This window comes from Pygoscelis adeliae, unplaced genomic scaffold (assembly GCF_000699105.1).
Source record: "Pygoscelis adeliae isolate BGI_AS28 unplaced genomic scaffold, ASM69910v1 Scaffold14, whole genome shotgun sequence".
Taxonomy (NCBI): Eukaryota; Metazoa; Chordata; class Aves; order Sphenisciformes; family Spheniscidae; genus Pygoscelis; species Pygoscelis adeliae.
This window is the reverse complement of record NW_008825109.1, coordinates 19,743,148-19,759,246: the sequence shown is the minus strand read 5'-3', so window position 1 is coordinate 19,759,246 and position 16,099 is coordinate 19,743,148. Positions and strand designations below refer to the sequence as shown.

The 16,099-nt window shown below is 48.6% G+C and overlaps 1 protein-coding gene across 1 annotated transcript in view; it reads right to left on the bottom strand.

Annotated features, from left to right (window-relative positions):
• Window positions 1-16,099, bottom strand: part of GAB3 (GRB2-associated binding protein 3) — a gene marked incomplete at its 3' end in the record, with an annotated part of 64,641 nt that continues 48,542 nt past the window's right edge. The window contains exons 3-10 of the mRNA XM_009327819.1: window positions 10,424-10,640; window positions 9,490-9,968; window positions 6,841-6,896; window positions 5,458-5,713; window positions 4,204-4,285; window positions 2,428-2,530; window positions 1,066-1,179; window positions 1-66 (exon numbers count right to left, since the gene is read on the bottom strand). Of these exons, the coding sequence (XP_009326094.1) occupies window positions 1-66; window positions 1,066-1,179; window positions 2,428-2,530; window positions 4,204-4,285; window positions 5,458-5,713; window positions 6,841-6,896; window positions 9,490-9,968; window positions 10,424-10,640 (1,373 nt within the window). The remainder of the gene's footprint in view (window positions 67-1,065; window positions 1,180-2,427; window positions 2,531-4,203; window positions 4,286-5,457; window positions 5,714-6,840; window positions 6,897-9,489; window positions 9,969-10,423; window positions 10,641-16,099) is intronic.

Below are 16,099 nucleotides of genomic sequence, written 5' to 3'. Positions count from 1 at the left end.
AGCTTGAGTCTTCTGTTCATCTACCTGGACATAGTCCACTCTCTGCTCCTCAGAGAGAAAAGGTTTCTGTGGGAGAGAAAAGAAAAAACCAACATATTAATTTTAGGGTTGAAAAGGGACGCTAGTGAAACTTGCCTTGATTTTCTGTTTTTGCTTTCCCTTGTTCCTTGATTGCTTCACTTCACCTTGAAGCTCACAGTGACATCAACTGACAAAAGCATTGCTTTACAGCCTGCTTTAGCTATAATTATCCATCTGTCACCCTGTCACTCAGCCCAGCACAGCGAGCGAGGGAAACGTGCTGTTCTGGCTATTTCCATGCAGATAATCATTCCCTTCTCATCCAAGTGATCCTGCTGCAGGGATAACCTAACTGCATTTTAACTAAAGGAAGGGTCTAAATTTAAGAAAGCTTAGGAGTCTTGAGCCTTTTGCATCCAGGAGTATTAGCTGATGGGGAAAATGACACACAGGACATAAAGTGGCCCAAACTGACAACAGTTCGTTGCTTTGCAATGGTACCTACCCACCGCCTGGGCGGGTTATAAGCTCTTTGGAACAAGGAATGTGTTTTCTCAGCATTGCTAAGGAAATTGAAATGCTTTTGGTAATGCAAGAATAATGCCATGTTACAAGAGATGGTACGGTTTCACCCCGTGAATTTATCATGGGCTGTAAACTTGTTACCGCAAAGAGATTTGGGGGAAAACTAGCAGGAAAGGGTTTGTGGAGACTTGGTGAAAATGAAAGAGCATGCAGAGATCCTGCAAGCACCAACGAGCTTGCTCACAAGCCCTCATGGCTGCACATCCCAGCGCAGTCTCATGCCCTCTGCCGAGCTCGTGTTAATGGCAACCCTGTGAGTCACGCTAAGGACACCTTGTCATCACCCTTATAGTGCTTTTATTATATTAATCTTGAGCCTGCCACAAATGCAGTCAGCTGGAAACATGACTGGCTTCACGACGATACTTAGGGCACCTAGCAGAGCCTGACTCTTGGTCTTGTTTTCCTCCCAGCAAACAAAAAGATAGGAGGCTGTGGGGTTTTGCAAATGACTCATACCTTCTGTACAGGGGATGGGGAAGCAGAATTAAAATCCAATGCTAAGTAATCAAGGTTAGATTTCCTTGTCCATGGAAAAGCACCACTGTATGGAGATGTTGCCTGTCTGTGCTCCTGTCGGGAAAGAAGAGAAACTTTTAACGCTCTTAAAACATGATCCCAAAAGGAAGCAGGACTACAGCTGTGAGGTGGGAGGCTTGTCTGGCAGAACGCGAGTGAGGAGGGTCAGCACCCGCATAATTTTCTATGCCATGGGTGCATTTGGTGACTAACGACAGGATAACACTGATTAATTGCAGGATGGCATAAAGAAACAGGGCGCCTTTTTCTCCTGGTAATTATGGCAAAACAAGCAAACCGGGCTGACTTTCATTCAATGCTATCAGGAAGGAATTGCGCCCAGCTTCTCAACGCAAGCCCGTGGAAAGCTCAGATTTGCAGGGGTGCCCTCTTAACCATCATTGTTCCGTGAGTTTGAAGAAATGGTGATATTTCTGTTCAAATCTAGCAACTGAAAATTAATCTCAGGAAAATCACAGATGACCATAAACGTATGGAAGGTTTTATTTGACTAGAAAAATCAAATGGGGAGTAGTTACAACTGTAACCACCCTCCTGAGCAGATTTTGATCTAGTAGAGATGTGGGTTAAAATTTGAGACTATGCTTCATGGAGATTGTGGTCAGTTTTGCAATATATTTCTATAGCCGCTGCCGTTGGGCTTTGGCTATGGAGCCAAATCTGTAGACATTGGCTCAGATCAAGGGATATGAGATCCATTGCCACCTAAAATTCAAAGGAAACTGAGATTCTGGTCTTTTGCAAGATATGGCTAAAGAGTGAATGAAGAAAAGGAAGCCACAAAGCCAGATGTTCTTCTTTCATGGGATGGGAAGTGGGTTAGTGCCACCAGCCAAAGCAGAAGCAATAAGAGACTTTAATGGGAGTTCTGTTTCTGCACAATATTTGGTGTGTTTCTTTAGGAAGTGCACTAACGGCTTTCTGTCATTTCCTAGGAGATTTTGCAGGGCACACTTTTAAAAGGTGAAAAGATTTAATTTTCCTTTGCCTTAATGAGTTCTCATGTAAATATGGCTGATCCCTGTGATCTCTTGGAACTGCTCAGCAACATTCGTGGGCGAACAGCTGAGTTCTGCAGAGCAGAAGAAGGGCTTCCCTTATCTCTCTGTAAATTGGTCCCAGTGTCTTTGGTTTAAAACCGTTTCATCATTTTTTTTAAAAAACAGAAGGCAAAGGACAAACCTCCTCAACATTTTTTCTTAGAAAACAAACTTCTGCATTCTCCATCAATGTGACAGAGCAGAATAAAGCAAAGGATGGCTGTGTGAAAATGAAGATTACCATATGAATGTAACTTTCTTCCTCTTCTCCGGAAACTGAATTGGCAAATATTCTTGCTGAATTAATACCGTCTCTTTCTGGTGAGATAAAGCTCATTCGATTGCTATGAAGAAAAACACAGGAGAGGTTAAGGAAGCATCTTACAGATGCTCTGAAATGAAGCCAAAGCCTGACACAGTCCATATGGTGAATAAACTCACAGTAACGCTGCAGCCTTTATGGAGAGGATGTCCAAAACCACTCTTTAGTTCTAGAAAAAGCGTGCTATATTGCTATGAGTGTTTTTGCTGGGTTTTTTTTCTCTGGGATTTACGAAAGTTTGCCATCTTTGGTATGACAGAAAGCATAAACCATTGGAGCAATTCTCCAACAAGGAGAGAGATATCATTCATCTGGGTAATATGTGCTGATAGGGCAGTCACTTAGTTGTGTGGGTATCCACATTTTGGAGATTGGTGTGAATTAATCAGCTGCTGGAGGTGCATGCAGAGGAACTTGCCTGGCTTTGAACACAGGGCAAACACATGCTACCTATGCTATGGAGATGGCTGAGACTCAGCCCTCGTACAAGGAAATCTCTACCACTAACATAACTGTCAGAGGTATATCATGAGTAAACTATTGCAGGCCGGCACAATGGGGTTAGTTATTAGGAAATTAGATGGCCACTTTGTGCAGCATGAACAGTATAATTCCTTTTGCTTTATTAGTTCCGGGCATACTTTTTTAGTTTTGTTAATGTAAAACATGCGAACTCCCTTGTTATCCTTCAGGACTCTGCACTGTGTCAGCACTAATTAACCACAGCGCTCTGGCAGGGACGCTGGGGAGGCCGGCTACTGGGGCTTCCCTAACAGGCAGCACGCGGCAGGCAGCGCTGAAGGGCTTAACCGGCTTTGGACTGTACGGCTGAGAGAGGGGTCTGCAACTGAGAAACTGCCCATCTCGTGTCCCTTTTGCCCTCCAAATCATTACCTGAGATGGGGGAGTGGAAATGTCCTGTCTGGCAATCATACTAGTGAAAAAACACATTTTCCGGAGTGCCCGGGGTATGCAGAGGAGGTTGGTGGGAATTCCTGGCTTTTGCACGCACACTTCAGCACAGCTGGGCTCTCCTGTCAGCCTTTCCCCGTAGCGCCGAGATCCTCCCAGCCAGCAGGCTGCAGTCCTCCCCTGCTCACGAGTTCCCTGAAGATGAGTCTTTCACTGCCCTTGGAGCCCAACAGTATCACCTGTTCACACTACCTGGCCTTTGGGACCAAAAGCCTTTGTTTTACCCCACAACTGATTTCCAGTGACAAAAGGTCACACCAACAGATCAAGTCTGAATTGCTGCGTGGCAGTGCGGAAGCCTACACCCGCGCTACAAGTCAGGCAGATCTTTATCTTATCTGGTTCTCCTTTGCAATATTGATTTTCGGGAACAAAAATGGCTCTATCACTTTGAAAAAAGTAATTAAGGCATGTGCAGCTTTTAGCCATTGCAGCAGTCACACCAGAGTGCAGACCAGCTCCAGCCTTTTCAAAAGGAACCTTCAAAATAGGCTGAGCATCACTGTGTGATGCTGAACGCACTGGAGCTGCCCGTCGTGAAAGGGAGCCTTGCTTTTTAGAGACAGCAAAAGCCTGGGGGATGCTGGAAGGAGCCCTGGGAAATTTTTGTTCGTGGACTTTGCCAGGAAACTGTTTCTTGTGGGATGTGATAAGTTATTTTTAACTCCATTCCACAATGTTAATGCTTAAAAGATTGGAACGGCAGGTTTCTTGTTGACTTACTAAGGCACAGTCCACATCCTGGTCACGGCAGCATGCTCCCGGATTGTGGAGAGGTTCCTCAAGTCCAGAGGAGGTGGCCGTGCTGCAAGTAGATACAAAAGGAACTACATTTCCAATAGCAGAGCTAATGAAAAGTACAGACTGTTTAGAAAAATGAAGTTTTGTATTAACAGCAAGAAACTAACAGAGTATTTCACAGAACATAACTGATATAACCAAGGCAGAAACCGGTAACAAATGACCACTTCAGTCAGCGCTGGAAAGCGAAGTCCCCCATTTACCCTAAAATAACAGAATAAATACAATGGGCATAAGGAGAGCAAATGCCCCACAAGATCCGTGCGCTTGCCTCAAATCTGCTCTGCGTATGCTGCCTTCAAGAGGAGAGGCCAGTTCAGCCTACAGGTCAAACCAGGTTTTGGGCTCTCTTCTAAACAAAAAGGTCCTACATGTGGAGATCAAGATCATTCCTCTCACCAGTCCATGTACATTTTCTACCCCGTTCTCATAAAACCCCTAAGAAAGGACCGGAGCTTGCTTTACTTCCTGGCAATGGTCTAAGTTTCTGTCTGCACTTCACAGTAGCATTTCCTGAACCAATTTCTGAGTAGCCCTGTGGCTCTGCAGCCCAAAGAGCTGTAACGTAGGCTAGGCTTAGGCAATTTCTCCACTGCAAAGCTGAATTTTGTCCCCAGTATATCCTCTGGAAGTGCAACCCAGATTTTGGAGATGCCATGAAAAGCAGGAGTGGAAAATTACCATCAGTAAAACCATCTGCAGGAAATTCCTAATTAAACCAAGACAGCTGCGCCTACCCAACAGAGGTTTAACCAACAGCCCACACATCAAGTTTGAGTATTTGAGTGTTTGGATGTCCTGTTCCTGGAAGGTCAGGGAGCTGGTGAGACAGCAGTACACGTACTTCAGAGCTGCAGGATTTAGTCTGCTGTCTCTCCAAGGCTACGTCCATTTGGTGATTTGCAGTCAGAGTGGATCTGAAGCCATGCACCATGCTAATGCAGCCACCCGGTCTCCGACTGCAAAAGTAGGCACGGATGCTATTCCTCTGCTCGCAAACCACCCTGCGGACGCATCCTGTGTTACAGTACTATAAACCACTTACACAGCAATTCAATCCCTCTTCTAGAGCGGGAAGCACTTTAAAATGTGCCAAGGACACCATCAAAGGAGGTCACCCATGTCCCCGCTATCAGGACCCCCTGGCTGCCAATTGCATTTTAGGTCTGGGCTTACATTTCCTACGAGGCTTGAGGTCTCGGTTCACCGGAGGGGGCTCCAGGTCTGAGGGAAGCTCAGGTAATGGGCTGGTGAGTTTTTCAGTGCTGACGACAGGGAAGGTAAACGTGGCTGAGCCGGGGCTCATGGGGATGTAGCCGTCGGGTGAACAGTCGGAGCCAGGCGCAGAGGGAGAGGTGCTGGGGCGCATGGGCACGTAGCTGTCCTCCGTGCTGTCCGAAGCAGTCGAGTAGAGCGGGGAGAACCGACAGGGCTTCAGAAGCAAAGGAGGAAAAGAAAGAAATGGATCGATAAATGAATAGCTAGCCCCCTGCAAGCCAGGAGGTGCAGTGAGATGGCAACAGATCTGAGCCGAGCTCCAGGCCAGGAGAGTCCTGACGTGACCTGAGAAGCGCAAGCTGGAAAGACGCAAGACAAATGCATGAGTTCAGATGCACACTCCAGCTTTGGAGAAGACCATTTCTGAGCTTTGCAAGTCACTGCTGGAAACGAGGACCAAACTTATTGGTCACTTAAGTAGGTTAAATCCTCCAACTTCAGTGAGGCTGCGCTTGACTCTCCCAGCAGTAATTCTGACCTGTAAAACGAAGGGGGGTCCTTCATACAAAAACCACATCTGAAAGGAGAACATCTGATGAACTAGATTTTTGCAAACGTGGAAGCTGAGAGAGCAGACACGCAGACATACAAGTTACTTCTGATAGCTGAGAATAAACACTAGAAATACATTTCATGCAGGTTAGAGCTGGCTGAGTGGTGAGAGGGATTGATTACAAGCCTTGCAAGCTTTCAAAGGGGAGAAAAATATGTCGCCCACCACCAGAACTTACATACAAGCAGCAAAGGATCTCCCACACGGAAGACAGTGTCCAGCGCCAGCCAGAAGACTGGCTACGTGATGTGTGATGATACAACCATGACTGTCAAAGGCAGAGTCAGGAAGCTTTGGACTGACAGAGCCCTGAATCACAGGCGCTTTGAGAGCAAACTCTTTTCTATGTCCTAAAGAGGGGATATCCCTCAGGATCATGAAGTGATAGGCTTCTTTAGACCCTTTTTTCAAGAGATAAGCAGTTTTCTCAGGTGCTCTTTGTCAACAGTTTAATTCTCGAGGCTACTGGTATCCTTTTTCATAACAGACCTGGCTTCACCTACTTTAAAAACAGGGTGCTCAGTGTGGTGGCCTCCCCCTCCCTCAAAGGCTTCCTGCGGCCGCAGAGAAGCAGCACAGAAGATGCCCAAAGCCAAGTACTACTTCCATTTTTTTTATTCTTCTGCTGAACACAGGAGAGGAATGATTGAATATCAGGATGTGAAATGATTCACTTTCTGAAGTTTGTCATGTGCCAGTGTTTTAAATTATGCAAGCAGAGTACTTACCAAATTCAAGCTAAGCCTCTTATCCCGACTTCTTAAGGAACTGCCTTCCATGTCTGCTGCAAGGGAAAAATGTGATTAAAAATGTGATAAGGCAGTACAACCTTATGGAGATAATTCTGGAGTAAAGCATATGGCTCTAAAATAATTACAGCTTTATAAAGATTCCATAACTCCTAGTATTTATCCTAAATGAGGAAATCCAATGACATTTAAGACCAGAACCAACTCAGTAACATTTCAAGAGCAATTACATCTATTTTAAGTATGATGAAACCAAGGAACATGGTCATGTATAATCCAGCTGTAGCTTGTGTTTCCTGTAACACAAGCAGTTGAGGAGAAAGACTGGTGTGGTGTAGAGAGCAAGCAACCAAGCAAAAATTTAAACCCAGCTCCTGCTCCAGTCCTGCTCTATTTTCCCGTCTGTCAAACTGGGGAAATTATATGAAAAGGGATTGTAGGAAATATTAATCCATTATTGTTTGAGAAGTTATTTGGGAGCCTCGTATGTAAGGTGCCAGGGAAGCACATGTTATTGTACAGAAGGTGCATGGCAGAGCTTAATGGTAGGAGAGAAATGCTTTTCTTTGTCACCCAGAAAAGCTGATGTGGTGCAAGTGGCTCAAGCTGATGGGGAACGAACAGCCAGAAAAAAGGTCACCAGTCACAGTGTCCCCTTGTGCAGGATGGTCTTTGTCTTGGTGTAGGTCAATTTTACTTTTGAAGCAAAAGGCAAAAAAAAATTGAAATCCAGCATTCAGTGCATAGAAGATCAGCAGCGGGAGATGCTTACAACTACCATCCTTTTCTGGAAAATTATTTTCTGTGCAGAAAATGGCTTTTCTGTGGGAATGCCTTAAAACCTTTCAACCGTGTTAATCCAGTCCCCGCTCTTACAGCGGAGATGTCAATACTGCACTGCAAGTGGGGGTCTCTGTGGTGGTAACCAGCATAAAAGGCGAAAGCGCTAAACAAGAACGAAGCAATACTGTTAGCGCACGTATATATTCCGATAGACACAGTCGCTGTCCTGGGACAGCTACATTTGCTTATTATTTCGGCAAAAAGATATTCAGGCACAACACTCCAGCAGATGCCAGGATACAGGTGCCTTACACACGTACAGCTCGTTCCCCTTCATGGCACTGCAACCAGCATACGCTGCCTTTGCACTGGGTTAACTACATCTGTTCAGCTTTTACAGGTTGCCAAGGGCAAAACATGAAGTAAATAACTCGAGTGGGCTCACTTTGGGAGCTGGTGAGGAACAGCTGCTTTCTCCCTGTTTCTTTTTCCGATCTTTCTTGTTAAACACGTTTTAATTCAGAGTTTAACCTTTCAGTTTCAGCTGCACTTAGGGTAGGAAAAAAATAGCAGCACTTATTAATTCATTGCTGCCCCCTGTCAGGCAGAGATAACCTTGCAGCACAGTAGCAGAACATGACATTTGGCCACTTAATCCTCTTAAAAACATTTTGTCATAAATTGGGTTGGAGGAACATTAACTGTCTCAAGCACGCTGGCGTCGTTAGAGCAGCACACGTGCGGAAGCAAGAGCAGCACCTTTCAGGGAGCAACCGAATGTAACTGATAATTAAGAATACCAGTTCCACTGATGGGTGTTTCTCCAGAAACCTTCCAAGAATTGTTTGTACACTGATAAACAGACTGGACAGAGGTCTCCTTGCTTTAGCTTCTGAGCTTTAAGAGCAAGATCTAACGGCCCCAAACACTGGTTGGTCATTCAAACTGCAGGAGTCTAAAGGACGTTCGTCCTTAAAAACCTACTTTTTCTTCCTCAAAAAAATGACGCATCACTGCAAAATACTTGATGATTTCCAGCCAGGTATTTCAGCTGCATCCCTCTGTTCTGTGGCTCCACAAAATAAGATTTTCTCATACTGCGTATGCTGGTTTTTGACACCTTAATGTTCTGGGGTTTTGACTTATTTTTGTTTGCAATGATGGTGTTTCAAGAACAAATGGAAAAGTCACCTCAGCTCAGAGCAGAACTTGCTTTGCAGCAGAGCCTCGCTCCGCAGCGGGTTTTCAGGCTACCCTGACGGAAGTGCAAGGTCAGAGTGGGATTTGCTCAAGGACAGAGTCCCTGGTTCAACTAGGATTACATCCCATCCCCAGCGTCTCCCTGGCTTCCCGTTCTTTACTCTAAGCTGCGAAAAGACATGCTGCTGTTATGGAAAGGACTGGACGTAGCGAAGCAGCACAGCTACAAAGGCATTTCCCATGTGCAAGCCCACATTTTGACATGTATAACTAAGGAGTTTGGCATTGCCTGATTCAGCGGCTGGCTTTTCATTTTTGTTTTTCTACTGCTTTCTTTTTTGGAGAGGGAGCGGGCATGGAAAACTAGCAATTCATGAGGCACCCTGAAGAGATCACAGCCAACTCGCTGCCCATGTGTACACACTGAGGGGCTTTTACAGAGCAGGAGATGAATGTGAGGGACAGGTCTGAATCCTGCTCGCTAACTAATTTGAAACAAGCATTTCAGGTTGCTTTGGGGGGTGTATGATTTCGCAGGGGGGAGGACAGGGAGGCACAACTGGAGGTGGGCACCCACTCTGCACTGGTGTGCAGCTCCATCCCTCACACCTGCCCTGCTTTGCTGGCTCTCGGAAATGCACTCACCTTTCCAGTTCCTCACGTTGTCTAGGCTGGACAAGGAGATCCTCCTGGGCACCAGAGCGACCTGAGCCCGGCAGACCCCTGCGTGCCCGTTCTGGAGGGCCCCACCACCCACCTCATCCCCTCTCCTGTCTGAGAAGTGGGTTGGCTTGGGCGGCCGCGGTGGGGGTGTGTTGGACAGGATGTCCAGCTGGGTTACACCGTAGGGCAGCACGTTTTGGCTCTTGTCAATCTGAAAGGTTGGTGTCAGCGGCGTCCCCAGCAGTGGAGAAGAGGAGGAAAAGTCACTGGGTGGCCCGTTAATGTCTATGGTCCTGGACACAGTGCTGGGGTTTGCCAACGGGGCCCCATCCTGGTGCACAGTGCCAGCGCTGGACGGCTGTACAAGGTACAAGGAGGGCTGGGACTGCAAGGAGTCGACAAAAACATCATCCGATGAGGTTTGCTCCAGAGATCTGTCTGAATTCGACCAGCTGTCACACCTGCACAGAGACAGAGGTCAGGACCTGCGCTTTCCTTTTCTGCTGGTTGCAACTGAGCAAGCGCACAGCAAAAAAACCCAACCCCACAGTTTGGGACAAAATCTGTCCCTTCCCTATGGCTGTAGAAGGTGCCCCCTGAGCTGGGCTGGGGGATTGGGCGCTTTGTGGAGCACCTTGGGCAGCAGCAGGTAGAAAGGTGTCTGGAGGGAGGCCATATGTGAGGTCCCCAGCCACTCACCCTGGGAAGGGACAGGACCAACATACAACGCTTGACCGCTAATCTGCGCTACGAAAAGCCTCCTGTAAATTAGATTAAGCTGATGGTCCCCTGTTGTGCTCGGGAGCCTACCCTGAGCAGTAGGGCTCAAGGACAAGTTTGCCCCAGTTTCCCAGGGTATCGCTGGGCAGGCAGAGGGTGGCTCCAGCCCGATGCATCTGGCAGACCCCACACCTACCTGTTGTGGCTGAGCTTGCCCGACTCGCAGTTGGAGAGGAAGAGGTAGTCAGGGAGGAAGACCGACTCTGACTCGCTGGGGGTCTCCTCTGCGGCAGATGCGTCAGCAGCAGCGTGGTCGACCGAGAAGGAGGGATCTGCGATGCGGGAGGCGTGGGTGGAGGCAGCTGGCGATGGCTGCGGGGACGAGGTCGTGTGAGACAGGCTCTCCACTGAACCTGCAATGGGAATGGACAGCCCCAGCTGAGGAACGGCTCTGACTCACCCTGGCCCGCTGCCTCTCCTGGCCATCGCCACCTTGCTTTTGCACCAGGGATGTTTTAGCCCAGAGCAGCAATGGGTCAAGGCAAAAACTGATTCTGGGGAGAGGGGAGCCTGAGTTTGCAGCTGTCCCCCCTGCCCAGGCTTGGTCTGGCATCCCCCCTCCTGCGGGGCTGTAGCATCCCTCCTGCAGACAGTAATGAAGACGGCCTCTGCTGAGGAAAGTGCTGAGGCAGAGCAGTCTGTTTTATCAAGTATTTTTTAGGACCTAACACAAATAATTAAGTATTAATCTCCAACACTTCAAATTAACAGCGACAAGGAAAGGGAATGATTTCTTCCCGCTTTCTAGATCTCAGTGGACAAAACTGAGCTTTGCAGCTTATGGAGTAGCTGGATTTGCTGCACCTCTGAACTTGTCTGCAAACTCCTTACGCCTCTCTAGGCTGGACATCAAAGCCATGAGAGCTGTGGTGTAGCTGTTATTGCCCAGCTAGAGGCTTGTTGGCTCTGCTGAGGAAAGGGACACTACTTTTCTGGAGGCCACAAGACACAGGGGAGCCTGTGCTCAGTGACACCCTCCCCGCTCAGCGACACCTTCCCTGCTCCCTCCTTCCCCAGGCATAACACTCCAGTCCTGCCACAGCGCAGAAAGGGATGGAGGTGGGGAGAGGAGCAGGTCTGGGCTGCAGGCAGCAGGGCTGGCCCAGGCTGCACAGAGCTGGCCACCGGCTCAGCTCTGGGTGGACCTCCGACCACCGAGGCCACCCTTCACTGGCAGCATACGGTCGAGGCACTCATACCCATCTGGCCCGAGCATTACTGGGCAGCATAGACAAGTCTAGTCCTGTCACTCTCCCAGCCTCCATCCCCACTAGAGAGCCGGGGACGCTGGGCAGGAGGGATGAAGGAGTGATGGGTGAACCACACAGAGTTAAGGCTAAGCACAGCCTCTGGCCCAGCTCTTGGAGCATTTTGACTCAAAAATCGAGACCTCAGTGCAAGTCGGACCTCCCACTGTGGGCAGCTGTGGACAGTGAAGGGCCTGCTCTCCAAAGGCATCTGCTCCTAGCAGCAAGCTCAGCCAGCGGCACCAGGAGCACGAGCCCTCAATTAAGAGAATATGATTTTTCTAATGACATTTCAGGTTGCTGCGGGGCGGTTCCCTCACCAGGGCTGTGCAGGGACCAGGCAGTGCTCACTGGGTGCCCCAGCTGTCCCCGACACCTGCGGGGCTCGGCAGTGGGCACCCATCTCTCTGGCTGAAGCACAGACACCGCCTAAGTCAAAGCTGCGAAACCCTTCTTCAAAATGAAAAACCCCGCAGCAAAAACAAACACAAGAAACCAGCTACTGCTGATAAAACCAAACCAAGCATAAACATTCCTTCAAAGCGTAGCAAGAAGGCAGATTTCTCTAACACTGAAATCCAGAATTTACTGGAAATGCTGGGAACCAGCCCCTGACCATCTGCATACATGCAGATCCTGCACTGTGCGGTGAGGTCCTGAGATCCTCCAGCAGGTTCTACCTAGTCCTCAGCTCAACACAGCAACAAGCTTTGGCACTTTACTGGGTTGTTATAGTCTCTTCTCAACCCTGGGAGGTGCTAGGTGTATGCGCAAGCAGGTCAGGAGGGACCGAAAGGGCTGCCAAGACACGGGTGGTTAGACAGCAACATCACTAAACAAACAAAACCCTCTAGTGACCCAGACTTCCACACCAGCCACAGCGGGCTTCACCCTGTCACCTTTCTGATATCAGTCAGAAGAAGAGTGAAACAGCTGATCTTCTCTCCCTGCATTACCCCACACCTCATCCCTTTGAATTCGGGAGGCAGCTGCCTCTCCTTCCCATCTACCAGCATTGACTCACTGCTGCTTCCGCCTGTTAGCTTTGGAGGTCTGATGCAGTGGACCCCAGATCAGCAAAGCATATAAGCACATGCTTGAATTCGAGCTTAAGCAAAGCATTTGCTTAATTTTGAGCAGGTGCTTATAGCAGCAGGATTTCAGCAGTGAGCATCTGGAAGGAATGGCTTTTACGGGGTTTCACATTTGCAAAGCAGAGCTGAGGGCTGCAGCCTTCCCATCTGAAAAATAACTTTTCTCTTGTTCATTGTGCTGGCTCAGACAGTAACTCTGCTTTCAAATCTTGGACTTGGAGAGCTGTCTTGCAAGCTGAGGATGATCAAATATGCACCAGGCTAACTCCATAGGGATCTCAGAAAAGCATGTTCACATCACCATCTGACCACATTTTTTAAAAAAAAAACCCCAACAACTAAAACCTGCCACAATGCATAAGAAAAATTAATGACATTCTGGATTATTAACACAGAGAACAAACAGGCCTGAACTCCATCTGGCACTCACAGGGTTTAGCCACGGATTATCCCATCAGGAAAGGCTGTGAGCTACAGACCACATGGCAACCGTTGTGAACAGGAGGGAGGGATGGGGACAGCGCAGACCTGCCCTTTTCTAACCTTCAGGGGCTCAGGGACCTGCAGCCAGCTCCTAACAGACCATCCCTGTCCCTGCCAGCCCTGCTGGTAACCGAATCAGTGTGCATTAAAGTTGTACCACGACAGCAGCTGGGTAGAATAAATTATGCATGGCCACTTTCAACAGTGAGAAGGCAGAGAATAGGTTTGGTGCCTGCCCTCCCCTTTGCCAGAGAGACAGCAGGAGGCTTTGGCTGCCAAAATAACTGCTTCGGTGGGTGCTAACCCAAAAAATCTCTGCCCTGCATTGACAGGGAAAGTCACCGTGGAGGGTGTGGAGCATCTCCATTGCTTGGAGAAACAGAGGGCTTCTCCCTCCTGCTACAGACCCCAACCCACTCCCCAAAAACTGTTACGGTGCAACAGCAGTGCAGGGACACAGTGAAATGGGGGGGTCCTGCTCACAGCAAACCCCCACCAGGCTGCATGGCCATACCAAGGAGGTAGAAATGCCACCCACCCCTCCTGGCCAGGGGCCAGAGCCTGACATTAAAGGGCAGCCTTGACTCCATGCAGCTGAGAAGGGGTTTCCTCCTGCTGAGAGGGGAGTGTGGAGGGAGTAGCCCCAGCGCCTGTCCTCCAGCATGGGCTGGGAGGAGCTGTCACACCTCCCCTGAACTCCTGTGCAAGGGCCAGGTGCTGCCATGAGCAAGCCTGCCGGGACACTGCCTGCCCCACTTTGTATGGGAACAGAGGGGGGAAATGAAGTGAAGATGCTCAGGAGAAAGTGTCTCTGCAAGGAGAGCACAGTCCCTCCAGGTAGTCCCTCAGTGCAGTGGTCCTGGCTCCCCTTGCTCCCAGCATGCTGCCCTGCTGGGGGAGATGCTTCCCAGCGTGGCTGCAGCAAGCTCCTGGGGAATCAAACCATCCCCATGCCAGGGGGGGCAGGGTCTGTGCACATTGGCAAAAGGAAAAAAAAAGGGAGAGACATTTAAGGAGGCAAAGAAACCATCAGAGGAGCAGGCAGAAAGGGAGAAGGTCCCAGCAATGGGCAAGGATGGGTGTGAACAACAGAGCAACTAGAGGTGAGGGAGAGGTGGAGGAGCAGAAATGCTCTAACCCAACTGCCAGCAGCCAAGAGGGACCCAAGGGTAACCTGTGACTTAGGATGACCCTGCCAACGTCCTGGTCCATGCACTGTGCAGGGAAGGCACCAGTGAGGGGGCCTCCCCAGGGACATCAGGCTGCACTGTGGCCCCGGGTGCTGTGGGAGAGAGTAGAGCAACAGGGGAGCGATGGAGATTGGCAGGGACCTTCAGGTAAGGGCTGCATCTGGAAGGAGCAAGGCGTTTATATGGGATGTGGAACAATACCTGGAGCCTGTGGAAGAAGTGAAGAGGGAACCCAAGATGAAAGGTCCCTACTGGGAGCCTTCACCAGAGGTAGAAGCAAGATTTTACATAGAAATGGTAAGAAAATATGGAGGGAGGCCTCTTCCTCTCTCCTCCAGCTGACTCCCCTGAAGGTGCCAGCTCCCCCGTCATTTTCAGCACAGCCAGTGGCACAGTTTCTTGTGGCAGCCGAGTGCTGCAGCGTGATGATTGCTGCTGGCAAGTCCTTCCCAACAGCCGCCCTCCCAGGTGCTTCCTGACATCTGCCTGGAGCTTGCATTTCGCCTTGGTCTCTCAGCCGTCCCCTCTCTTGTTGACTAAAAAGCTGTCCTCACAGGGCCAGCCGCGGTTTTGCTAACTTTGGTCTGCATCTGGCTGCTTACATGTCAGACCGGAGGCCTCTGATGACTAGGACCTGGCTGTTCGTCCAGCTTCTTTGCTACTGGAGGGGACTAACGGGGAACAATGGGATGGTGTTTACAGCTGAGTCACTGCGTAAACTTGTGGCTGCACTTTCTGTGCATTAAGCAGAGAAAGCAGCAGATTTGGTTTTGGCCTCAAAGTCACAGCAAATTTTCAGAGATGCAAGGATTAACAGTGATTGATTTCACAATATAATATTGGCTTTGAGATTCATTTTAATACACAGAACAGCTTATTAAAATTTCCTGCAATTGATGTGTCTTTCTTTTGATGATTCATTTCAGGGACTATTATTTTTTTTTAACACAGCAGTATTCAAGATAAAAAAGCATATGGCATTTAATAGAGCTTTTCTCTTCTTATGTTAATTTTTAAGGGTAATTTGTTTAAACCTACAGGCTCTTGGGGGATTTAGGTGCTTCCAAAAAGCTGAAGCAATTAGCAACTGTTTGAAGTGTGATGTGCAACCTGTGGAACTGTGCAGATTTAAATCAGAGGATCTGGATGTGCCCTGCAGCCTGACCTGAATACACCCCAGACCTGACCTCACCAGCATGAACCGCAGGATAAACAGGAGATCTTACGAGCTATTCACCATTAGAGATATGATTAAGTGCATGTCTGGAAGCTTAGCTTACACGGTCTGTGACGGGGGCTGTAAGTTCAGGTGCCAGACTTTATACTAAACCAAGGCAAATGCTCTGCACTGTTGAACTTCTTGGGGGTTAATACCTGCCTTGAACAGAGCGGAAAGCTGGGATGTCAGCTTTCCCAACTGCCACACCAAGAGTTGTCACTTCTCATCCGTCAGTTTCTACACTAGCAGTATTTGCTGGGAGAGAAATACCACTGTGTAATACTCTGAGTATTGCCCATGTGTAAGTCTTACAAGCAATGCTGCACTGTACCAGCATAACAGAATGACATTTCCCAGTATAAATGCATCTATCCTGGGGACAGCCACTGCCTTAGCTCCTCGGCCACAGATCACATCTCCCTATGCACATCCTCAACACAGTGCCAGCAGAAGTCTGCATACAGATTTGAGAGACAAATTATTTTTCTCTTTTCTGTTTTGCATGGAAAGACTTACCTACATTTCAGAGTAGTTGGTAAAATTATATCTAAAATACTGCACCAGAAGTAGCAATGCAAG